General features: G+C 27.8%; 4 protein-coding genes across 4 annotated transcripts; 2 read left to right on the forward strand and 2 right to left on the reverse strand.

Annotated features, from left to right (window-relative positions):
- Positions 1-114: 114 nt before the first annotated feature.
- On the reverse strand, positions 115-4,534 carry Tsp_05178 (nucleoporin interacting component family protein). The gene is made up of 8 exons (XM_003369720.1): positions 2,559-4,534; positions 2,378-2,498; positions 2,232-2,315; positions 2,051-2,161; positions 1,906-1,983; positions 1,706-1,727; positions 606-761; positions 115-176 (listed from the first exon to the last, which is right to left on the reverse strand). The coding sequence occupies exons 1-8, from the start codon at positions 4,532-4,534 to the stop codon at positions 115-117; spliced, it is 2,610 nt and encodes an 869-aa protein (XP_003369768.1).
- A 528-nt stretch (positions 4,535-5,062) lies between these two features.
- On the forward strand, positions 5,063-10,013 carry Tsp_05179 (conserved hypothetical protein). Its single transcript, XM_003369721.1, has 22 exons — positions 5,063-5,207; positions 5,257-5,408; positions 5,520-5,682; positions 5,767-5,891; positions 5,949-6,080; positions 6,150-6,415; positions 6,539-6,689; positions 6,774-6,957; positions 7,006-7,165; positions 7,243-7,462; positions 7,484-7,635; positions 7,702-7,831; positions 7,905-8,028; positions 8,101-8,162; positions 8,224-8,486; positions 8,587-8,680; positions 8,740-8,908; positions 8,957-9,075; positions 9,132-9,235; positions 9,289-9,382; positions 9,439-9,608; positions 9,824-10,013. The coding sequence occupies exons 1-22, from the start codon at positions 5,063-5,065 to the stop codon at positions 10,011-10,013; spliced, it is 3,369 nt and encodes a 1,122-aa protein (XP_003369769.1).
- A 319-nt stretch (positions 10,014-10,332) lies between these two features.
- On the reverse strand, positions 10,333-13,940 carry Tsp_05180 (histone-binding protein RBBP4). The gene is made up of 14 exons (XM_003369722.1): positions 13,886-13,940; positions 13,581-13,650; positions 13,173-13,200; positions 12,744-12,836; positions 12,417-12,478; positions 12,038-12,357; positions 11,572-11,845; positions 11,388-11,514; positions 11,213-11,290; positions 11,068-11,144; positions 10,950-11,007; positions 10,729-10,839; positions 10,624-10,659; positions 10,333-10,380 (listed from the first exon to the last, which is right to left on the reverse strand). The coding sequence occupies exons 1-14, from the start codon at positions 13,938-13,940 to the stop codon at positions 10,333-10,335; spliced, it is 1,437 nt and encodes a 478-aa protein (XP_003369770.1).
- Positions 13,941-14,878: 938 nt separating this feature from the next.
- Positions 14,879-20,380, forward strand: Tsp_05181 (conserved hypothetical protein). Its single transcript, XM_003369723.1, has 5 exons — positions 14,879-14,927; positions 15,006-15,056; positions 15,083-15,217; positions 15,793-15,865; positions 20,344-20,380. The coding sequence occupies exons 1-5, from the start codon at positions 14,879-14,881 to the stop codon at positions 20,378-20,380; spliced, it is 345 nt and encodes a 114-aa protein (XP_003369771.1).
- Positions 20,381-26,417: the final 6,037 nt, after the last annotated feature.

The raw sequence follows: 26,417 nt of genomic DNA on the forward strand, positions 1-26,417 counted from the left end.
TACATAAAAATAATGAATCATTAGCTTCAATAAAAACGAATAATTTAGATTTATCTGTTTGTACGTGTAAATGTTCAATTTAATATACTTACGAAATTTTGTTTGAACAATATTTTATAGGCTGTGAACGGTTAATGTAAATTTTTCTTTCGGTATCCAAAATTGCTGGCGACATTCTACAAAAAAATAAAGTACATTAATTGAAACAGCTGGTAGAAAAAGCAAGAAATGCATTGAGAATTCTTCTAACAAATTGTACATCAAAGCAGACGATAACAGATCAATCACTGATAATGAAACTTAAACTGTAAACAGTATAGTCAATGCTGTTTAGCAAATAGCAAAGAAGTAAATAAATCACAATGGAATAAAATTTATACACAAAAATATAGATAAAAAACTAAACATCAGTAATACTTCATATTAATTTAAAAAAAATAATACAAAGTAATAATGCATTACATGTTCTGTACTTTAAATCATTAAATGTTTTATGTAAATATAAATATTGAATATTACTTATAGTATTTTAAAAAGTGCAATAAGGATTTAGCAAAATAAAAAAGGAATAGTCTACAGTAACCAAAAACCACAATCAATAATACCTATAACAAAGCCACGGTAGAGAAAACGCAGATAACGTCCACTGAACACTATTGATCGAATATGTTTCACGCAAAATGACGGCAAAACAAGTGATGACAGCAAAAGGCCAAAGCCGTAAAACCAGCAGTAGAAATTGCAAACTGCAATCTGAAAATCTGAAAGAATAAAAACATTAAAAAATCAAAAACGCTATTTGAATAGTTTTATTAAAAAAAGATTAACAATATTAAGACATGCTTGTAACATGATTGAGCTTACAAGTGAAACTGGAAACTTAAACAGTTATGAATATGTGACTGAGGCAAATCAAAAATTCACTTCAAAGAACAGTTGCCCAACATATTTCACATTCATATAAACATATATACAAACAAACAAAATAAAGTTTAATAAAGCATACAGTCTAACATTTCTCTCATCATAAAAATCACGGAATACATTTAATTTGTTCACAATAATTGAAAATTTCAGCTGAAAAATGCATGACGTGCAATCTGTTATATAATAAAAGCAAAACACTTATATTTCGAATAAAAGTATATCAAACCTTCTACGATGAAAAAAAGACCACCTTCAATGTATTATCCTTTTAAAAAAAATATATTCAGCAGCATTCGCAAAAGTGCAAAAGAAATAAAAAAATATTTAAGGGTCACTCGAGCACCAAATAAGCATTTAAGATCATAATATACTGTATCTAATAATAGTTTTCAGGTTACATAAAAATTATTGTTACATACTATTTGTAAAATAAATTCTGAAAGTTTACATGAAATTATAAAATAATTGACAGATATAAATTTTTTATTTTAAGTCATTAATACGCGCAATTTTTAGTTATCATTTATGCAGTATTCTCATATTTCAATAGTATTGAGATGTTTAAACGATTACTTTTGCTGCTGCTTTAGCCATAAAACTTTTAAAGAAAAATATATAAAATCTCCATTTCTAAATTTTATTTTTGCTTTATTCTGTAACACAGCAAATTAGAGTTGCATTTGATCAACACAATAAAATCTTAAAATTTTTTCTTATTTTTTACACTCATACGGACAACATACATTTTCTTTATCTTTGAGTAATTAAAAAGAATTACCAATGCTTATGTTGTTAGAATTCTGAACAAATAACTGTATAAAAATTATTTTTTGCCATACAAAATATTTAATGGATTCGTAATTTCACAATTACGTTAAAAAGTTTTTATCAAACAAATATCAGAGCTGAAGAATCTTTGTTATTCATAGATTGAAATCACAGTTTAATACGCTGCTGAATGCAAAATTCTGTCCGAACTAGGTCTTTAACAATCTGAGTGGATAATTGCATTGGTACCAAGCTGGAAAATTCTGCCACTGCTTTAGCCATTTCTGACTAAAATGTACCAAATTAAATTAAATTGATTTGGAATTAGCTTAAAATTAAAAATAGAAAAAATTACTATCTCTTTTTTAGAAATGAAAGACTTTAATCTTAAATTCTCCTCATTTTCACATGCCTTCAGAAGCATTTGCATGAAAGTATGAAGAACATTTGGAACCAGCTGCCGTATCTAAAAGAGAAAAGGATAATTTAATTTTAATTTAATTTAATTTAATTTAATAATAAACAAGCAAAATCACCTGCTCAGGTGTAGTTTGAAAATTTTTCAATGCTATATCAACAGCATCCCTTTCAAGTGGAATAATACCGCATAATCGAATGCTCTAAAATAATATTTATACTGTTCTTATTATTGTGTTTTTTAAACTCATAAACATTACATTACTTCAATAGCTTTATCAACATTGGAAGCTGAACACGCTTGATAAAATTGATTAACTGTCAGCGCCATTTTGAAAATGGCCAGTGATCTTTCTGAAACGGTAGGAAGGATGTCTTTGAAATCCCTACAAATAAAAATTATATGAATATAAATGTAAAGAAAACAGAAAAAAATCATTATTTACCTTTCCAAAAATTTAACAGCCAATGAAATCAACCAGTCGCGAGAGAACACTTCGGACATTCGTTTAGCAGCCGCTGAACTAAGCAAATCAATCATAATATCCACAGCTTTTTGATAATCATTAGCCAAATCGTATAATTGGAAAGCAAATTCTGTGTAATTTTGTGATTCTGCAAGTTCAGCAAGATTTTTCAATACTCCTTTACCACATTTAAACTTTTTCACTAGACCATTTGTACAAATTCCATCGTCGAAAAGCATTTGAAATTCTTGCGTTTCGCTAATTACTTCAGTTAGCAGAACGCTAAACATATCTTCACCATCTGAATTTTTAAATTCTCTCAAAAAGTAAAAATAATCAATCGCTTGTTTAGGATTAGAAAGCTGCATCCCAGTACAATACTGCGAAACCATTCGAACTAAATTAATTTCATCTTGTTCATTTTCTGAACTGAACAATGAATCAGTCACATTGGGAGACGTTTTTAAAAAATTATAAACATTCATCAATAATGCAATATGAACAGCATGAATTCTTAAAACATTGCTGCGATTGAACATGTAATTCAGTGCAGCTTCAAATTGCCCAGTAAGCCATAATGCACTCCAATAAAGCAACGGTGAATTTTCATTTGCAAAATATGCTTCACCATATTTTAAAGAAATTTCTTTCTGGAGTATATCCAACGTGAGCATATTTGTGGGTGATTTGGGCGATTTTATAGAATTTTCATTCATGACTGTTTGACGAAGTTTCATCCATAACCAATCTTCAAAGCGAGTGCATACATAAGAATGATCGTTGTTTTGATCACATAAAGCCATTGCACAAAATACGGCCCGTTTGTATTCATCTTTACTTTGGTTAACCGATTGTTGGTACATCAATCTCATTTTCATTTCATCCTTGTGACTCAAACAATCCAAAAATTCACAGCTATTTTCACACAGTAAATCATATATATACTTCAAAGGCTGCGCTGCTTGTTTAGCTGCTTTCCTTGCAGCTTTGACATTTCCTGCTCGTAAGCAAGTATAAATCACTGCCCAAGTCGGATGTTGATTTTGCAAATTATCCTCAAAACCAGGATAAGGTATGGTCATTGCTACATTCAAATATGCATGCACTAAATCATATACGGAATGCTTCACAGATAGTTTTCCAACTTCAGGTCTTTCACGAACCACTTTTTTCATATGTTGCAGAAACTGACCTTCCAAATGTCTCAAAATAGCTTTAGCAAAAGCCACTCGATATGACGATGATGTTTTATTTTTAACATATTTGCGGGGAACATTTTCCACTATAAGTGACACATACTTCCAAATTTCAGTTGAATCGTGATGGTGGTCAACTTTACGGAAAATGTCTAACATATTCACTTTATTCTCACAAAGGAGAGAATCGACTGCAGCAGAAACCGCCTTACCATATGCTAATGCCAAATCAGCATTTGTATTTAAAAGTTCTTTACCGCTGTACAGCAATCCAGCAGACTTTTTACTCGATTCAAAATACTTCGGTGAAACAGTACTGCAACAATTTCCTTTAAATTCATTCCACAAATTTGTTGCATAAGTAAAATGAGAAGTTTCATTTTCATCAGCTATTTTTGATAAAAATTCTTCAACTGGCTGATGAAATAAACGCAGTCGTTCACTTTTCAACGTATTATTTAAATCAAATACACGGTTAGTTTTCTCCTTAACTGATAAACTGGCATCCGAAGTAAGAATTAACTTTGGAGGATCTGGAACGTTTGAACCATCTGCTTCAAGAAGCAACAAAGTCCTAGCTTTCGATCCATCCGTATCACGCTTCATTAATGATTCACGATATAACTGTTCACCCTTTTCAAAAGCAGCTTGTACATTCGATAATAACGTCGTTTCAACGTTCAATTTATCACTCTTTTCAATTCCTCTTGAAAACTGATCTACACGATGAAGCAAATCTAACAGCATGCTTGAATCCATCCTTCACTAAAACATACTAATGCAAATTATATAAAACTGAGTTTCAAATTTGTTCACTGTGAAAATAGCATAAATAAATAAAGAAAATATATACATATACATAAACAATAGATAGCTTATTTATAAAATAAAACTCAAGTAATTTACAATCGTTACTGTAGAAAGTGAAACTGCTAAATAGTTATTTCAGTCGAACGTTATGCACCACCAAAATGCAAGCATTTTAATTACAGTAATCCATGTATAATTCATGTATAAGTAACAATTGTTTGCATAAATATTATTTTAGCAGAGTTCGAATATTCATTTTAAAATCATTACATATTCGTATTTATTAATTTACTTCGTTTTTTATTTTTCAAAAATAAAATGTTGCTCAAGTAGGTTTACTGTAAATTTACTGTAATTTTGAAAATGAAATAATTTCAAATAAAATTATAACAGTTGAAAATGTATTGCGCTGTCGTTACAAATTTAAACAAATCTTTAATGTTTCACAAAATGTTAGGTAAAAGTAATATATCAAAAATGAGTTCTATTAAATGTTCTGTAAAATCGACGCTTGAACGATGTGGAGTAGAAGCAACTTTTGCAAAAAATCCAAAAGGTACTTTACTGGGTTTTTTTCAAGCCATGCGCTGGAAAATGCCTTCAATCGTGACTGAAAGAACAGGTTTGTAAGTTTAGCGTATGGCATTCATTGAATAAGTGCGAATGTTAAGGGCTCTCACGCGAAGCAATCTGGCATTGTCGCATATCGTTTTTATTACCAGAGTCAGATAATTTGCTTACTTTCAATTCATGTGTTGATTCAAAAAGTAAATCCGAAGCGGAATCATGGGCTGCTTATTCAGCTTGTAAATTTCTATCAGAGGTAAATACATTTTTTAAACTGATTCAAGCATATTATTCCACTCTTTACAATATTTATAGCCATATTAATATGAAAATAAGTTTTTATTAGCGAAGAATTTTTTCATTTTAGAAGTATGATCATTTTCCTTCAAGAAAGAAATCAATAACACCAGAGAAGATAAAAGCTGATGAACTTCTCGAATCTCAGAAATGGAGTCAACTGGGTCGTCATCCAAAATCAGTGGTACATGAATTTTATCAAGCAAGAGGCTTTGACAAACTTCCTTTAGAAAGTATTTCTCAATCAGGTGCACAGTCTTTATAATAATAATTTTAATATTATAATTTGACATGTAGTGAGCACTTAATAATTTCAGATGGTAAAATAACGGTATCACTCACCGCTGAAGTTCCACTTGTTTTTTCTACTGTTATTAGTCGAAATACTCGTAAACATGCAGTTGCTGTGGCATATTGGGAATTTCTTTTGCAATTAAAAGAAGTAAAATGCAGGATTTAAAAAATTTTTCCGGCTGTTTTTGTTGCTTTTTATTTGTAGGCGAAATATGTGGACGACAATTTTAATGTTATTTTTCATTCAAAACAAGAAATAATGGAATTCAAAAGAAATCAACGCTTACCAACGTTCATTGATATTTCGGAATCATTATTTCGCAGAATTGATTGTCTTGTAAAAGAATTTCATGTGAGCATTTTGCATAAATTTGTATAAATTGTGTTTAAAAAAGTATTGGTTTAGTTATTTTCAAAAGACTTTATGCAATCTGTGCAAAGATTGCGAATCAAACAGGCAGTGGATAAATTGATTAATTCAAATGGTTGTTCTGTTAATTTAAATGAAGAAGAAGATGAAGATGGTTCAGTTGATGAATGTTTGGAATTGGATATGATTCTGAAAAGAAATCACAGCTTGTACACGTCTGCCCAACGTTTGCGAAATAGTTTTGATCCAGCTGTAATAAATTTACGAAGTTTTCGTCAACAGCTTCCAATTTTTGTTATAAAGTATTTAAATTGGATTGATTTAATTTTATTCATTTATTTTCATTATTGTTCTGTTTTAGCATTTTCACAATATGCATTGTATGATTGATTTAATGATAATAATTTAATACTGACTGTTTCTAGGGATGAGCTATTATCTACTCTGGAACATCACCAAGTGGTAATAATTGCTGGTGATACTGGTTGTGGTAAAACGACTCAAATTCCACAATTCATTTTTGATGATTATGTGACAAAATTTCGTGGAGCCGAATGTAATATTATCGTTACTCAAGTATTCTTTTATTTAAGATAATTATTATTGTTATTACTCAATTATATAAATAATTTCATCAATTAATTAATTAAATAATTACAGCCTCGTAGAATTAGTGCAATAGCAATGGCTAATCGTTTAGCAGCAGAACGGCAAGAAGCAGTTGGAGAAACTGTGGGATTCAATGTACGTTTAAATTCCTGCATTCCTCGAAATAAAGGCAGCATCCTTTTTCTCACTCCAGGAACATTTTTACGATCAGCTATGTTTGCAGAACAAATTGAAAGTAAACATTGTTTGGGAAAATATTTAAATAAATTATAATTTTATTTAGACATATCTCATGTAATTATTGATGAAGTTCATGAAAGAGATGTTTTAACAGATCTTATGCTTGTTTTCTTGAAACGAAAGCTTGTAATTCTTCCAAAATTGAAACTGATTTTGATGAGTGCCAGCATAAATCCGTATAAATTTTCATCATATTTCAACAAGTAGAAGTGCATTTTTTGTGTTTGATTTATTTTTTATTCAGAAATTTATTTTACAAACAAAAAATATTCTATTTTAGTTGCCCTGTTCTCTCAGCTGCAGGAAGAATATTTGACGTTGCGGAATATTTTTTGGATGATGTTTATCGATTTCTTGGACGTGAAATGCCTTCAGAAGAAGAAATTGTTGATCATGATTATGAAACAGACGCAAATTTAGTTGCCGAACTTTTGTGCTGGATACATAAAAATCGACCAGTGCGATCGAATAGTTTTAATAATTTTAATTATCCGAATGAAGTATTTATTTATTTTTTTTAGAATGGAGATGTGTTGTGTTTTCTGCCTTCATGGAATGATATATGCCGTGTCAGTGGACACTTGGATGCAAGGAAGTGTTCAGAAGAACAAATGGTTGTACTTCCATGTCATTCTTCACTGCCAATATCTGAGCAAAAACGAATTTTTGAGCCGTCAAGTTTTTTATTTTAACAAAAAATATTGTTTATGTTTAATAATAGAAATGTTTAATTTTGTAGGATGTCATGTGGAAAACGGAAAATAGTCCTTGCTACAAACATCGCCGAAACTTCTTTGACTATTGATAACATAAGATATGTTGTTAATACTGGCACAAGAAAAATTGGAAGATTAATTGCTTCTAAAAATGTATTTTTCATTCATTCTATTTTATATTTCAAGCAGATCATATGCGCATAATTGTTTAATTGATAAATTTCAGTGGTTAAGTCATCATCAAAGTTGGGCGAGTAAATCTTCACAAATTCAACGTAAAGGTCGGGCAGGTCGTCAAATGGAAGGGGAATGCTATCATTTATTTTCTAAAGAAGTATACAAAAATATGCGTAAGAAATATGTTATTATTATTATTATTATTGTTGTTGTTGTTTTGACTTTTGAATTATATATTATTTCAGCTGAATATGATGTACCTACTATACAAGCAGCACCATTAGAACGGCTTGCTTTAATGACAAAAGTATATCGTATGAATTTTTTCTTTTCTATTCTAATGATTCATTAATTTATTTTGATTTAAGAGTCTGTTCAAAAATTCTGACCCATTTCAAGTGCTATCTGAAGCATTGGATCCCCCTTCAAAAGAAGGATGTAAGTCTAATTTGAGATTTACAATTGAAATATTAGTTGTTGCTTTTTTCCCAGTGGATGCTGCTCGTCATCTTTTGCAAGATTTGAAAATATTCGATAAAGAAAACCGTTTAACAGAATTAGGAAAAAATGTAGCGCTGTTTGGTTGTCATCCATTTTTAGGAATTGCCCTTTTGTATTCTATTATTTTTCGGTAAGTATAAATTGTTCTTTCTTCACTTATTATTATTATTATTGATTTTGAAATTTTATCACTTTTATCATTGCAAATTATTTTTTTGTGTATCTAATAGATGCACTGAACCAATTTTATCTATTGTGGCGTGTTTGGAATCAGATGAAAATTTTTTTGACTTGAGCTTTTCTAATAAAGATCAAATTATTAAGGTGAAGTTACTTATGTTTTATAATTTGAAAATTTTAATTTTTCCATTTTCTTCATTCAGCTGCTGGACTATTTGATTGGACGATCGTTCAGTTTGCATTGCAGTGCCGTAAACCTTAGTCGCTTTGGTTGTGATCTGATGCGGCAGCACAGTTCTGAAACAGATGAATGGAAAAGCAACATCTTCTCTAAAAATTTTATTTCATTGAGAAGTGTTGTTTTTATTTTAGGTATTTTTGTGTAATTTTTGAAATATTTATTAATAATATTTATTTCAGAATTACGCAAACAATTTGCTGAGGAAATGGTTCGTAGCAATTTGGTAGACGAATGGAAAGATCTGTTTTCTTTGGATCATCCATTAAATTTGAGTTCTAATAATTTTGAAATCATTAAAGTAAGTGGTAATATTATTCTTAATGAAAATCTTTTATTTAATAATCAATACAACAGGCAGTAATAATGGCAGGGCTTTTTCAAAATGTTGCTAAAGGTATTCATGGAATTCTTAGCAAACGTGGTAAAATTGAACCGGATGCGGTGACTATTTGTGAAAGGTGAATTATTTATTGTTTTTAATAATCAGTTGTTTAAATTATCTTTCTTTTAGTAATCTGAAGCCAGTCCGACCAAGACGATATGGAAATTACATCTTAAAAGAATCAGATAATTGGTGGAGTGATTGGTTCATTTATTATAAAAAAGTAACCAACCAACCGTAAAAACTAACTGAATAATTGAGAAGTCTTTTTGTATTTAGATTTGGAGTGAGAAGTCACGAAGTTTTGCAGTAGAAGGATTGTCCATGATAAACCCATTGATTGCTGTTCTTTTTTCTGGCTTCACTCCTGAGATTTTGCAATCAGATAATGCTACAGTAATTGCACTCGTACCTGCAAAACATTTTCAACTACAAGTTTCATCTGCCAGGTAATGTAAAATTTTTTTCGTTAAATAATTAAATAATTGTACATGTCTTCCTTATAATTCAATCAAAAGTTATATTCAGTAAAAATTTATAAATAGATTAAATTCTGCGATTATTGCAATAAAAATAATTTTCTTTTCAATAATGATTTCTATTTTTTTATTGCTTGGGCATATTTATTTGTATATTATGTTGAACATTTTGAATGCTTTTATAGAAATGCTGAATTGCTTATACGATTACGATCATGCATTCATGATTTTTTCAACTTATATATTAATCATCATGAATATATTATGAAGTTGGCTGAAAATGATCCGATAAAGAAATGGCACAACGATTTATTGACACTTATCACTGATTTGTTGAACGTGGAGCAGAATTATAATTCAAAACAATTTACATAAATTAATAATAACAAATTCAGCTGTCCATCCGTATTTATTCAAAAATAATAATAAAAGTGAATTCATCTTAAATTGCTTTTATTTAAAGTACAAATAAATATTAATAATGTTAATTACTTAAAATTTAAATTACGTACTTTATAATTTATAAATGAAACTTGACAAAAATATTTCAGAAAATTATTACCAAAAGTTGCTTAACTTACGGCCTTTTATTTTTTTATTGTCATAAAGAAATTAGTTACAAAGAAAGACAGTGCATATTTTGAAGAATAACATAATTCATTCATGGCGTTCCATTATTATAGTCAAACATAATTTAATTCATATATTCATCATCATCAGCTGTATCGATGAACAGGAAACACTGAAAAATAATAAAGAAACGGCTTTTAAAAAAACGGTTCGTTTTCAATAGATACAGAGCGTGGTAATGAGAACAGCTAGCAACTAGAAAATGAAAAAACATACAATTGATGTAATTCTCATAACGTTGATACACTGAATTCTTAAAACGAAAAGAAATCTGTCAACTATTAAAAAACTGATACTAATGCACGAATTACATAAATTTCTTTTACTTCTTTTATTTCCTTGTCTCCATTCACACTTGTGGTGGCACTTCCTCATTGTAAATGTTTTCAGCCTACAACAGTTCATAATACAAAAAATAATGTTAAATAAGCAACATATATTGCAATGTAAATAAGAATACCATCTGCCAAATTTGCATGATGTTATCTTCCGAAACTGAGCATACAACCCAAGGTGTCTCTGGATTCCAAGCAAAGTCGGATATTTTAGCAGTATGACCGCGATGCACAAACTGAAAAAAAGCGAAAATCACAAACTACAAATATATCTAGCCGCAAAATTAGGTTATTATTTTAAAAATAAAACAAATTTTTCTGAAACAAAATTATAAATTAAGATTACCATTAATTCGGGAGGTCCGTCGGCAGCATCTTCAACAGTCTGCTCTTCTCCAATTTTGCTGTAAATTTATGTTTAAATTTACAAAACGCCTACATTCATAATGTCATTATAAACAAACCTCAAATCCCAAACATGCAAACGACGATCCGTACCACTCGATGCTAAGATTGTTTCATTATGAGGAGACCATTGAACCTGCATAAAAATTATATTCAATGTTAATATCATCTCAGTATCTTTTTCTTTTTCTTTTAATAATCTACTTGAAAAATTTCGTCTTTATGCGATTCAAAAGAGTGCAACTTCAGCTTGGCATTGCGTAAATCCCACAAAGCCACTGTCTAAAAATTACAATGTGAAGTTATTTGAAATTCAGTTTGATTGAATTTTCAAAATGTACAATTATTGGTATTCTTTATTTAAAAAATGAAAAATTACCTTATCGGCAGAACCGGTAGCCAATATGTATTCACTGAAAGGATTGAATGACAAACAATTCACCTCTGCCGAATGTGCATCCACTACATGCGCCGGTCGTTGACCACCATTAGCACGTACATCCCATCTTTTACAAACAAACATTGATAATAAAATGATAATTCAATAATAAAAGTTGCTTTACATCAACAATTTTTGATCGTCGCCAACAGAGCCAAATAAAGTGTCTCTCATCAAATGCCAAGCAACATCCTCAACGACAGTCGAGTGACCCCTGAACGTGTTCATTGCCTGCAGATAATTGCGGTCTGTCGGTGGTGCATTGACATCCCACAAACAAACTGTGTGATCATCGGATGCAGAAAGTAAGTAACCGCTTCGATTTGGATTCCATGAAAGACCGTAGCCCTCTTTCTGATGTCCTCTCAAACGCAACTGCGGTCGACATTCAGTTCCATCTGTAAGTTTCAATAAAGTGAAATTAAATATCCCATTTATGCGACTGAAAGTATTTTCAACAAGTTTTACAAGATAAATAAATAGATAAGAATAAATTAAACAATGCGAGTAATTTACATAATTTACAAGTAAAAATAATGAATTATCATTTTTTTCATTTAAAATTAAACAGCAGCAAACATTTTGCTCACCAGGTTTCAGTGGATGTTTTGTTGTATCAAAGACAAAAACTTCTGCACTTGGAGTTTTAGTAGCAATAACTGACTGATTTTGAGGCATAAAACGAGCTCGATTAACTTCCCCAGCGTGATTTATGCGCATTTCCACATCAAACTTCCCCACAATTGAACTGAATGTACCGAATTCTGCTTTCTGATTTCCACTTGCTAATTCTTCATATGTAGCATCTCGAGCTGGAAGTTTCACTGCCGCTATTAACAAATGATTTTGCTCATCTGATGTATGCGTTCCCAAAATCATTCGATGAACTTTGAATTCTCCATCTGCGGTGCTAAAACAAAACAATCAAATGTAATAATAAAATCTGATACCATGAAAATAAAAACTAACTTTTCAGCATTCGGAAGCCACTGCACAGTCAAACTTGGCCATTCAAGAGCATGACTAATCAACTAAACAAAAGCTTCAGCAACAACAGAGCATATTTACATTTAATATGCAAAGTATCAACGTTAAATTTTTTGCATGAGAAAATGATGAATTTAGAGCATACAATATAAATATTAAATAATATATAAAACTGAATAATTATCATACGAGATAAATTGCTAAAATAATTATTTCTAGAAAACATTTTAATGTCACTTTTAAATTGTATCTGCCAAATGAAAGTCTTTTCTAAATCGTTGAAATTTCCATCAAAATGAATAAGCATACCAAATCGTACAAAAACGGTGTATTTCTTTTCCACACTTTGTAATCTTCACCAATGATTTTTTCTTCTGGAATCAATTCAGCCATGATCTGTTGCTTAAAGTTGTACTAAAATAATAAAATGTTTTCACGTGGAACTAAAAAAAATTTCACTGCATCCAATCCTTCAGTCCAACAAATCATTATCTTCAAACTCTTCAAATATGACAAAATAGCTTACGTTTAAAAGTGGAAAAACTTTAAAGAAAATGTTAACAGTAAGTGCAAGTTATGACGCATAAAAGCGGGAAACTAAAGCAATATTGAACGAGAAATCAATTAAATTGTCTTTGAATTAACTCAGACATAATAGAAAAGCAAAACTAGAATTGAAATCAGATATAACAAACAAAACAGCTAGACAGTGCAGCAAAAGAATTCAATATTACAAACCAATTTCCGTCGAAGACGAACACCAAGACTACATTAGTAAAAAAAACCAAAAACAAAAAAAAGTCGAATAACGATTTAAATAAAAGAAATGCATTAAACACCTCTAAATGAAAATGTAAATAATTTTCAATAACCCTGTTTAATCATTTTTTCCATAATTATTAAATGAATATCATTGCGAAATAGTTGTAATTAAATCAATACGAAATAATAAATAACATTATGAACATATCACTAGCGAAAATGATTTAGCAAGTTTATTTGACAAACGCTAACAATGGCAATTATATAAGGAAAATAAATTATAAAAAATTAGAAAATAAAAAATACACAACAAGCAAGTCAATCCACAGTCCACATAGCTTTCATCACTGAGTACTGTAATAGTAATTTGTAATAATCAAGCACAAGTCGCATTCAAACCAAGTTTCACTTTTCTTTGGTTTCACCAAAAAAAATGCGCACAATAAATAAAAATCTTAAAATTTTTAAAATATATTTTAAAGTATCTGAGTTAATTTTTGCAATGCAAACCTTGGTTATTTAAGGCGATTGGACAAAAAAATTGTTTATATTAAAAAAAATTATATCTAATGTCAATACAAAGCGAAAAATATGCATTTTTGAACTTGATTTTATTTTTATCGTCAAAATAATTTATTTTTTTATATTTTGTTAATTAAATTTTGTAATTATTTTTAAATATAAAATACGTTTGTTGTATGGTTCTTTTTGTTTATCACATGAGACAAGTTTGAAGAATTTCATTCTAATGTGCTAATGAACAATAACAGGTGCTTTTATTTATGGTCATTCAGTTGCAAAGCAAACAGCTGCACATTTTCGAATGTCTCATATGCTCATTATGTTGCTTTAGTGATCACAAGTATGACAAATTGTGAAAGATCATCATCGTTGTGCATAAATGGAAATTAAACCCAAAGTCAAACAGTCGTCCTCATTTTTAAACATTAATCTTTAATGAAATTTAATGATAAATTAGAAAATGACATACGACGAATGGCCTTGCTTGAAATGATAACTTTAGCAGTTCTGTGGAACAGGTTGTATTATATTCAATGGTTAACTTGAAATGGTATATTCATTTTTGTTTCCTTTAATGATTGATTTATTGTTATGAAGAATTCATACAAAAAATTAAAAAAGATATAATAAACTTCTTTATGTTTTTTTATGTAAAAATTTAACAAAGTAAACTTCCTATTATTATTGTTGTTGTTGTTGCATATGAGCTTTTGTTATTAAATTGATCAATTCGTTGATTGTTTTTATTTGTGTATCGTACAGTAAAAAAATACATGAACAAGAGTTAAATAAGAATTATTTAATTAATAAATCGATAATAATGTTTTTTTTGAATTAATTAATGCATGTTTTAAGGTGTGTATTAATAAATAAGTGGACATTAATTTCAATTGACCAGTTTTGTGTCATTTTTATCGAAAAGGTGCGCTGACTAGTTTTCAATTTCTATTGAGTACTCTTTTTCATTATAATAATTATTATAAATTTGATGTTTTCAACAAAAAACGTTTAAAAATTGCTTTTTTAAAATATTTATACCTTTAAACAAAATATGAATAAATGAATTATTGTTGTTTATATTTTAAAATTAACTCACAAGTCAAGAAAATAAGTTAGTTAGCACTGTATTGTTGGGTTGCTATTGGGTATTATTAACAACGATGATGGTGGAATGGAAACAAACGATCAATAAACAACAAAACGTCACAAGTTGTTTCTCCGGCATGAGAGTATTTTTTTAAATTTAAATTTAAATTTTAATGTGTTTTTTTTTTGCTTGATCTACAGTCTACAGCGCTACGACGACGTCTGGATTATGTTTGGTCATAGTGCGTGGGCGTTTGCAGCAATGTTTGCTTTTTCAGTTTTGACGGAGAGGCATGTTGGCGTTACACTGATTTTTCAAGTCTCTCTTTCAACGCTGTTGTACATTGACAGTCGGTTGTCAAACACTCAGTTGTCCCATCAACAACATTTCAAGCAGCACAATTATGGTCGAAGTATGTGCTTTTCAATTTTTTATTTATTTATTTATTTATTTAAATTGTTTACTATTTATTTATTTCGAAATTTTGATTGGTCAACACTTTCGTATGATAATTGACAAGCAGAACAACAATTACATGCATGAAAAAGAATGATTTAAAGAAAAAATAATTTTTATTTATTAACTATTTGTAATTTTCATTTCCAATTAATGGATAGACGGGTGGATGGAATATTTGATTCAACTCAAATGCATTGTAACTGATCGATAATTTTATATCGTGCAGACAAATGAAATGAATATTAATAACTTGAATTGAGATGGGGAAAAAATTAAGAATAGAATCTTTAAACGATGTTGCAGCAATTTATGCTGATCAATAGCAAAGCAATTTTATTGACTGATATTTATTTATTTATTTTTAATTTTATTTTATGAATGCTTTAAGTTTGAAAATTTTCTTTTTGATCATTTGTTTAATTGTAATATTTTAAAAAAAAAGAAAAATAAAACCATAAAAATTGAAAATTATCTAATTTTTCTTCCTTCGAATAGATTTTGGATTCTTTGTGGAAAATGCATTTTCAGCGCCAGTGAGAAAGCTGATACTAATTCTTCGACCACTTTGGGAAAAGATACGTAATGCGAAGCTGATAATTACGTAAGTCAATTTCGCATTTGCTTATTCACGAAGAGAAAATATTCATTCAATTTTCCATAGACTGATTTCTCTCCATTGTCTCATTATTAAACGTGAATATTTTATTTATTTACAATAAGATTTTTTTGAAAAATAAAGTAAAATGGAGATTACTGTAAAAATGAAATTAATATTATTTCTGATATCGATGCGTATAAAAAGTAAATGGCGTTACTTTCATTCTCTGCATGTTTTTTATATTTTTTCTTGGGGAGAGGGGGGAGAATGATTTTAAATTCTCACAGTAACTTTACCAAAGATTGCGTATCGTTTATTTGCATTGTTTCATCAATTTCTTTTTTTCTACTTTTAATAAAATCAAATGTTTCCTAAAGCAATGAACTGTCAATTTTTTTTGTAAATTATTTTGGTGATCTGAAATAATTTTTATTCCATTTCTTTTATATTGAAAATTTTAAATATCTTGCAAACAAATTTGTATGAATTTGATTGATTTAAAAAAACACTTGGAAAAAAAACAAAATCATTTTTCTTTCTGAAATATTAGAATTGTCGATAATGAAGGCAAGCATTCCGTAATTCCGTAATTTTTTTCAAAAGTAAATTTCAATAAACAAATGCGAAATAGATTTCGTGAAGTTTGAAAAAACGTTTTCTTTTTATAAAAAAAATTTCTTCAACATTCTCACTTGAACTAGAATTTGAATGAAATAATGGTATCACTTTACCCATTTTGTGAAAATGTTATTATCACTTATTATTACTCATAGATGCTCTATTTAAATTATAAAAAATTATTTTTTTCATACGTTTGTTTGTAAATTTTACAACTGTCTCAAAAATAGTCTATTTTATGAGAAGTTTTTAAATGGTATATTATTTCGTAATGTTGTCAGTTAATTTTGAAAAAAAAATAAGTAAACAATTGATTCTACTGTAAAATTATATTTTTCGATATAAATTCGCATATATTATTTGTATTTTTTTGTCGATACGATGAAATGAATAATGAAAAATTGCACTGTTGAATGTTGAATTGAATTCAGTGACGTATGGTTATGAAATGTTTGGATTCAATTTTTTGCTTGAAAAATGCCCTTATCAAAATATGTAAACGTTTTTAAAAAATTAAAAGAAGAAATGATGAAAAGCTTTTGTTGAAATTTATCAAACGAAAAATAAATGTTCCAAATTTTTAATATTTACAAAATTAAATTATTTTATTAGTGATAAGTTTAGTTTTTAGTTGGAAATTTTTTCCTTTGTATACATTGTAAATGAAAAAGTAAAAATTGGTAACATTTGCATAAATTTTGAATTGCATTCAATCAAACTTAACAAAGTTCACTGAGGACAGATGTGCACTTGCACATTTATACATTTATAAATAAGCATCTATAAAAGGGAACAAATTAACGGTTACTTTTGTTATAATGAAAAAAAATTGTAATAAATGTTGTTCAAGTATTTGAAATTTTAAAAATAAATCATGATTGTAATTTCTTTTTTGGAAAAATATCATTAAACATGTTTTGTTATTTTCAAATGAAATCAGAATTTAAGTTAATGCTTTTTCTGTCTAGGAAGTGTCTTTTTGTCGATCAATAATTTTGTGAATTGTTTTCTATATAAACAAAAAAAAATTTAATGCAATGTAAATAGTGAATTCAATTTCTTTCCAGCATTATATTTTTCCAATGCAATAAATGCCATATAAATAATCAATAATGCGTTTTATTCAATTTGAACAATAATTTACACAGATTTCAAGACAAATCAAGGAAAAATAAAAATAATGAAATTAGTTGCTTAATTTATTCAGCTTATTGCATTTTTTGACATTTTTCTATACTTTACGGCTGATTTATTATACACAAATGTTTTTATTTTTGATAAATAATAATGATGACATTTGTAAAAAAGTATTAAAATATAATTTCCATCTTACCATACAATAATGCAACTGTATGATTTTTTTTTGTTTTACAGTTGTAGAAGTATATTGTAAATTTCGTGTGTTCCAGTATATGGACTTTTTATTTTGCAAAAAAAAAATAAATGAATTTTGCAATAGTTACCTGTCAAAAGATGTTTCAATGTTGATGCGTAAATTTTGTTGCAATTTTTAATTATCAATGTATTTTATGAATTGAATCCATTAATTTTGTTCGTATATATTTGTGCGTGTTATTGATTTCTTTTTAATAGTCTATATTAATTTTTTACAAACTTGATCAATATACATTGAAAGTACTTTCATTTGTCTTAAATGTTAATTGAATTGTTAATGAAAGATAAATATCAAATAATTACCAACCAAGATTCAGAAAAGAATGATGCACGATCCGTTTGATCCTTAATGAATTTGATTTCAATAAATGAACAGTTCAATTATAATTTGCAGATTTCAACTGAGCATTTTTCAACAATATGATTACATTTCAAGCTTCAAAGTTTATTTCTAAAGCCTACATTTATTGTAATGTGAATGTAAATTAAAAATTAGTGCAATTTTTAAAAATAATTATTATTTTTAACTTTTTGTATATAATACATTATTGATTTTTTTTAATAAATGCAAACTTTGATTTGTTGGAAATTTGATTAAAAAATACATAAACTGCAATTATTATATGATGTCATAAGTCTTGTAATGTTTGAATTATTACCTGAAAATAAACTTTTCTTCTCATGAAACATAACAAAAAAAATATTTTCTTGCATTTAATTTTTTGAAATAACAATTATGCCATTAGATTTGAATATTGAATGTCAACATTTGAAGTGAATTATAAATTATCAACTCTGTTTTTATTATTATTAAAATTCACTACAGTTCGCTACAAACATTCACTTCAAACCTTTGATGAAAATTTGATGGAAGAAATTTTCAAATTATGCGTCTTTTTAGACTTATAGATGAACAATTTTTTAATTATAATAGAATAAATAATTATAATTTAAAAGAATAACATGTTTTATTGATATTTACATACGACAATGAACTACAATCAATATAACTATTTAGAAATAATTAAACAATTCGCAAATAATTTTTTTTAATTTTAAGTTCTGTTAATTTCTTTTTTTTGCTTTTCGTGTGAATATTCTGATTTTTGTTCAATATGTTTTATATTCATTTTATTATTGGAGAATAATATTTTTCTGAAATAATAATGATAATAAATCATTTTCATTTCTGTTACGTCTGTTGCACATTTGAATTTTAATTGTCATATACAATGATTTTTGCTTTTTTTGCTTCCATTACGCTTGTTGCTTTTGGAACAAGTCTACAAAAATGCTGTTGGTCTAATAATGAAATTTATTTTTATGGAAAATTTTACAAAATGTAACTGTTTGATCAAATTGTTACAATTGATTACTGTAAAATTTAAACACTGTAATTCATTTCAGTTCAAAAAGCAAATGGGATGACAGTTGAAAAGATGAAATGCTTGTTTTTTTCAGAGTTTTATTTAAATAAATAAATTTAATAGTTTAATACATATATATATATATGGAGTTCAATTCGATTCAATTCATTTTCACAATGTGTAATTTTGAATTGTTATCTGGTAATAATTTACAGAATTGCATTTGAACTTTCTTATCTTTTTTATTTGTTGAATACAAAAATTGTTTTGAATAAATTTTTCTTCATTTATTAATCTTTGAAAAACAGAAAAATATTCCATTTTGATTCTCATATATTTTTTAATAAAATCTTATTTTTTGTAATTTTTTTTACATTTTTCAATTATAATGCAAAGTTTGAAGAAAGAAAAAATATTTTTCACGTTATTATTTGAAAAGAACAAATACTGAAAAATGAATGTATGAATTGTTAATTTTTGAATTGTGAGAAACTATTTTACGCTTGAAATAGTGTTTCTGAATTGTCGAATGGACATGAATGGAATTGTTGAGTTTGAACAATTTCAATGTTAATGAATGAATTTAGTTTTCGATTTCGATGAATGAAATTAGTTTTTCAGGCACTGCAGATTTCAATAGTGAAGAAAATTATTCACTCGATCATTGACTGATCAAACAAGTTATAAACTAGTAATAATAAATAATTATTTATGCATATCACTCACTGATGGGCGAGTCTGTAAACAAACTCGACAAATCTTACTTTTACTTGACAATGTTCTTATATTAATTTCAACATTATTTTGTCACTCTTCATATTCAGATTGATGTTTTTTAGTTGTGTTTTTATGCATCGCGGTATACAATTTTATTTTCAATTAAAAATAGAATATCAATTTCACTAATTGAAACAAAAAATATATATGCATGCATGCATGTATAATTATTAATTTTTCATTATTGAATATATTTTGAAAGAGATGAAAGAAAAAGGAAAAAAAACATTTATTTTTGTTGTTGTTGTTGTTCTTTTATTTGCATAGTTTGTAAGTTAATTTGGTCATTTATGAATTTTTGAAATATTTGAAATTTTTGTTCAGAGCAGTGATTCATTGGACAGATAGTAGTGTAGAGTGATGAAAAATTTTCATTTTTTGTAAACTGATTTTTGAACATTGGTTGGTTGGTTGAACCGGTAAACAACGTGTTCACGAATTGCATGCAGTCTTTGTTATTGTTGTTGACCGCAATTGCAACCGGTCGAATATTCCACTGCTTTGCTATGTTGTTCAATACTTTGTAGATGTCGGTTATTTGACATTTTTCCAACCAAAATAGTCGACAATAAACTGGCAAAGTTCTACGAAAGATATTCACAGCATAATGTTTATTTATTTATTTAAACAACAACAACAAATGAATATTTGGATCAATTTCATTTTTCCAATCAACATGATCATCATTAGAAATGGAATATCACTTCCAAGCAAGTTGTTTCATAATTATTTTTTCTTAAATTGTATATATTTATATATATATATATATATATGTAGACGTGGGTGTACTTACAACTCTTTTTTACAAAGAACTTTAATGATATCATTGAATATATTTGATCATGCTGTCTAAATAACAATTAGTGCCAACAGCTTGCTTATTCATCATCTTTCAGCTTTTCCGTGCCATTCCATCAGCTGGCGCCTCCATCATTCACTTGACAGCATTCCATTTCATGTGAGCAGTTTACTTTCGCATGTTTGATCAACGCATGTTCCAAGCAATTCTCAGATTCCTCTTTTCACCTGTTCTGTCTGTTCAACTTGATTGGACAAACAACAAATTTCTACCATAATTTGTTATTTTTCAAAAAAAAAAATTCTCCCCCATTCTCCAATTCAACAACACATTCTTCGATGTTGTTCTGATAAAAATAATTTCATCCTCCTGATGTTGTCAGCTGATGAGTTGATAACAAGTTTTAGATGTTTACTTAATTTTCAAATTCTTACTGTAAATGAAATTCAAAATTTTCATAATTTGAAATTTGTCGTAATTGATTGTTGAAACATGAAATTCAATTCAATTTAAAAAATTTTGTAGTTTGATTTTCTTTAGAACAATTATTTTTACTTAACTATTATATATATATATATATTTATTTATTTATTTATTTCAAATAATTATGAACATTTGAAAGTTTTTATTTTGCTTACGCAATGGAATTTCCGGTTGCACAGCATGTCAGTTGACCAATAAACAGTGGGTTGTCTTTGATGGTAGTTTGTAATGACGTAGTTGCACTTCCCGACGGATTACGTAATCGTCTGAATAACTGCTAGAGATAGATAGATAGCAATGACGCTTTGAGAGACAGTGACAAATTTTCTACTCATACAACCCGTAGCAATGTTGATTTTTGTCCCATTGAACATGTCGGCTAATTTGGTAAACAGGGCAATAATGTATACTTTATTTCTGCGGTTCGACAGCAACTGCGATGTTTTGTACACGCAAGCCGATAAATTATTAGGCCATGCTTGTAATTAATGCATGCATGTCTTTTGAATAGTGTTGAATTTTCATCATCTCACATAACAACCAGTAAGTATGTAGATATATACAATTTTATACAACAATTATTTCAAATCCAAACTTTTTAGAAAAAAAAGAAATTATTTTTAATAATTTTTCTTGATTATTTTTTTCAAATTTCCACTTCCTTGGCATTGTATACATTTGTTTATTCTATTATATAACTAACTACATATTAAAAGAAGAACGAAACATTTTTTGACTAATTTAAATAAGAAAGTTTAATTTTGAAGTTCCATCGGAGAATTTTACATTTCATTTCAATAACTTTGAATGAGCTGCACATTATTATTATTATTATTATTATTATTATTCATTTATCTGTATGTTACTACCAATTGAGTTCTTCGCTGTTAAATGAATCTTTGAATGAATATTTACATTGTTGATAATGCGTGATAAATTAAACATATAAGGATAAATGATGAAATACGAAATTATGTTGACGTTTATTGCTTCAAGATGATTTTATAAAAGAGACATTTCAACAACAGTAGTTTATGTATGAGTGGTGTGATGAATACTCTTCAAACTCAATAATATTCGTTGTTGTGATTTTATTTATTTATTTATTTATTTATTTATCCATTCATTCATTTAGTTGTATTGATTCCGCATGATTGGCATGACATTCTGGTTGGTTTTTCTTCCTTCCTTTTAATAAATCATATTTAAAATTGACACGTGAAAATGGATTATTTATTATATTGGTTGAAAAAGTTTGCATATTTGTCATTAAAAGTGGCATTGTTTTCCGTCAACATTTCTCGAAAGTTGCGAAACATTTATTTACATAAAAGCTGACGTGCGGCGGCGGCAACTGTCGTTTTCATTTTTTTACTTTCTTTTCAATATGATCCATTATTATTCATATGCATAAATAATGCAATACAATGCAAATTTTATTGTAGATTATTCAAATTTCGAACATTTTTATTAAATATGAAAAAGGGGAAGAAATTTGTTGACTTTTAAGTTGAAATTTGCAGGTCATTTGCAGGTGACCGAAAGTGTCACGCACATACTAATGGTACAGTGCTTTGAATTGCTGTCAATAACATTTCGAGAAATTTTCTCTCTTGCGTTGTTGTCCTTCTTTTCATAGTCCCAGAAAAACCTGAATCTCTTCGAATTCACATTTCAGTGTTGTATGTGGATTTTAACCAAAAATTTAAATTTTTTAAATTATTATTATTATTTTTTAATTTCATTAATCCAACTACAGTACAATAATATTGCATTTGTAATTGTGATTATAGAAATTGTTTTTAACAGTGTTCCTCCTGTTGGCATTTCAAGTTGAAAAAATATTGTTATTTTTGAAAAATTAGAGGAAAAAAACAACGACAGATTACGATCTTTTTTTTCTTCTCATTGTTTGGAATATTACAATTGTAAATTTGCATATTAAATGTTTTCCTCAAGTCTAATGCCATTTGACATTGTCGTGTTGAATGTCATCAACACTGTTTGCACTGCACGTTGTAATAATAAATGTTGATCATCGTCAGCCATTTTTGAATTTGACATCATTTTTTGCTTTATTTAATTTTATTGAACTAACGATTTGAAAAAAAACATTATATTCCCTTTTTTTGGTTCCATCAAGGAATTGGTTAATTTTTTTTTCGATAATTTCAAAATAAACTTCATATATGTAGATGCAAGTGAATGAATACATTTGAAAGAAAAAATTATTGCTTCACTCAACACGCAATTGATGAAAATATTTGGAATCAATTTTTGAAATCCATCTTGATATTTATAATTTAAAAAATCAATTCTTTTTCATTACTTATATTAATTATTCATTTAATAATCGAATTTATTATTGCGACTCATCATTTCAATTTATCCTGCTACTTTTTCTTGCAGTTGAATAAAGAAATAAATTTGCATAGTTATATTAATTTTATTCTAATGAAAAATGTCATGTTTCATATTTTTAATTTTCATCTTTGTTTCTTTGAAAAAATAATAATTAAATAAACTTTGACGTTGGTCAATTATTCTTTTCTTTTTTTTTCTTTTATCACAAAGTTCAAGGCTGAATTTGGAATACATTGATTTTTTTGTTGTTGTTGTTTATAATTAAAATATTAATAATTAAAATAAAATACAGCAAGTTTATCATATTAATGAATAAATCATGAATGGTGCAGTAATAATAATAATAATAATCAGTTGTTCCATTGAAAAGATTTAAAATATGCCATTTTAAAATAAATTTCAGTTAAAGTTTATAATAATTTAAACTTTTGTAAACTTTGAAATACTATTTTAAATTTATTTTGGTGTTTTGCTTTTGTTTTGTCTCAGTAAGTTTTTACGTAAATCTGTGTGGATTTTTTTCTTCGCGATACAATGTTCCATAAAGTGATGTTACCAGCAACCAACCACGCAATGGTAAATGTAATATATTTATTTATTTATTTATTTATTTATTTAATTACACGTGTTTGATTGTTTATTGGTTTCTGTTGCCGAAGATGCAATTAATTATTTGTTGAATAGATGTTTTTTCTCTTCTCTGTCGTCATTGTACAATTCTTTCAGTTAGGTAGAAGAAGGTTTAAAAAGGTAGAAAAATGAAATAATCGAAATAATTGGATAAATTACATATCAAAGTAAATTTAAATATAAAAATAAATTGCTATTATTATTATTATTATTCATTTTCGTTGCTGTATATATATATATTTTTTTTAAATATGACAAAGTTTTATTAAATTGTTCAGTTGATTAATGTGTTGCGTAATGGCAAGTTGGATAGTTTGAAAATTGTTGCTTGCACATTTGAACGGCAATAATTAATGGCAAATAAAAATTTTCATCTTCTAATCCTTTTATTTGTTTTACGTCATTCTTTTTATTAATTTTAATCTTGCGTTTGTGAATGCGTTACGGTATCAGTGATTTCACTTTGAACAAGGATTAATAATTTGAAAAACAAAGAATTTCCCACTAATCGTCTTTAATAATTATAGATATGATAAAATAAATTTGCATTTTTTTCCATTATTTTTTTACGCCAGTGGGTTAGGTGATGCACATTGTCGACTTGTCGATTGTGATGTACGTACGTGTACGTGGAAACTGGAACGTTGATTTGATCAAAATGTGCCAAGAGACAAATTATCCAACAGAAAGCACTGTCAATAATAAATAATAAGTGAAGATAGCTACTGACGTCAAAATTGGAAATATCAATTATTAACAAAAATTCCTGCTTTTTACATCTCTAGTGTAATTTTTTTCCTCAGAAAAAAACGGTTATCTACAGTACGTTAGGGGAAGAATGTTTTAGTTTTATAAATTTCAAAAAAGCTAAAAATGATGTTTTGCAATTGTTGGTTTTATTTAGTTTAAAATTGAAAGATTAATACTCATATTTTTTCCTTATATTCATTTTGTACGTTTTTGTATAGATAGATGTATTGTTGTTTTGTTCGTCTGAGCAATTCAACGAAATTATAATAGTTTCATAGTGGGAAATTTTTAATAAATAAATAAGTAAATAAAAGATTTCATCATTGAACTGTTCGATCGATTGGAAAAAGATTAAATTGGTTTACAATCAGCAGCTGTGTGCGAGTAGGCAATGTGATAAAGGTGTATTAGGGTGTACAGGCGGTGATTTTGTGTGACGTCATGTTTTCACAGCATACGCCAAGAATACCATTTCAGTAGAAATCATTTGCAGCTAATGAATGAAGAATTTCATATTATTAGCATTAGCCTAGTAAGCTTGAAATTTCAAGCGTCGCTTGCCGTTGGCAGCGCGGAACAAATTTTGCAATTTCATTGCTATTTTCCACAGCGAATTTTCTCTTCTACAAACTTTACATCATACAAATTCTCCGCTTGCACGTACGTCACTGCTGTGGATCCCACAACTACACTAATTTACAACCATCTTACATTGTTACTTTATACATGGCAAGTGGGAAATTTATTTCTATTCTTATTTTTCCATTTCTACTTCCTCATTCGTTCGGATATTCGTATTTTTTTAAAAAAATATATCACCACAGTTTTTCATCTTGCGATTCTTTTTCTGCTTTGGTAAATTAATATGAAAATAATTTTATTACAATTGAATTTGCCATTTCGAAATATTTCAATGTGCATTAACGATACTATTTATGAAAATTTTTATAAATTGAACTAAGTCAATGAATTTGTAAATTCCTTCTGGAAAATTGATGAATATTAATTGAAACAATAATCCGATTAATCAAATATTGTTGTTGGGCAGTTATTTTTCAAAGCTCTCTTACAACTCTCCAGAATGCAAAATTTCACAATTCAAACAAATAGTGCATTGTGATTGTTCAATCGCAATGTTAGCAAAAACAATTTGCTCATTTTATTTTATTTCACAATTTATTGTTCAACAATTTTCAGGGAACTGAAAAAAAAACTTTGTTTTAAATAAATCTTTTATTATTATGTCATTGTTGTGTTTATTTTCAAATTTAATCGATTGATTGTCGATAATGAATAGATTATTATTATTATTATTATTCACAATTCAGTAAAGTTTTTTTTTGAAAAAATTTATACTTGCATGTCAGTTACC

Source organism: Trichinella spiralis, assembly GCF_000181795.1.
Source record: "Trichinella spiralis strain ISS 195 chromosome Unknown Scfld1557, whole genome shotgun sequence".
Taxonomy (NCBI): Eukaryota; Metazoa; Nematoda; class Enoplea; order Trichinellida; family Trichinellidae; genus Trichinella; species Trichinella spiralis.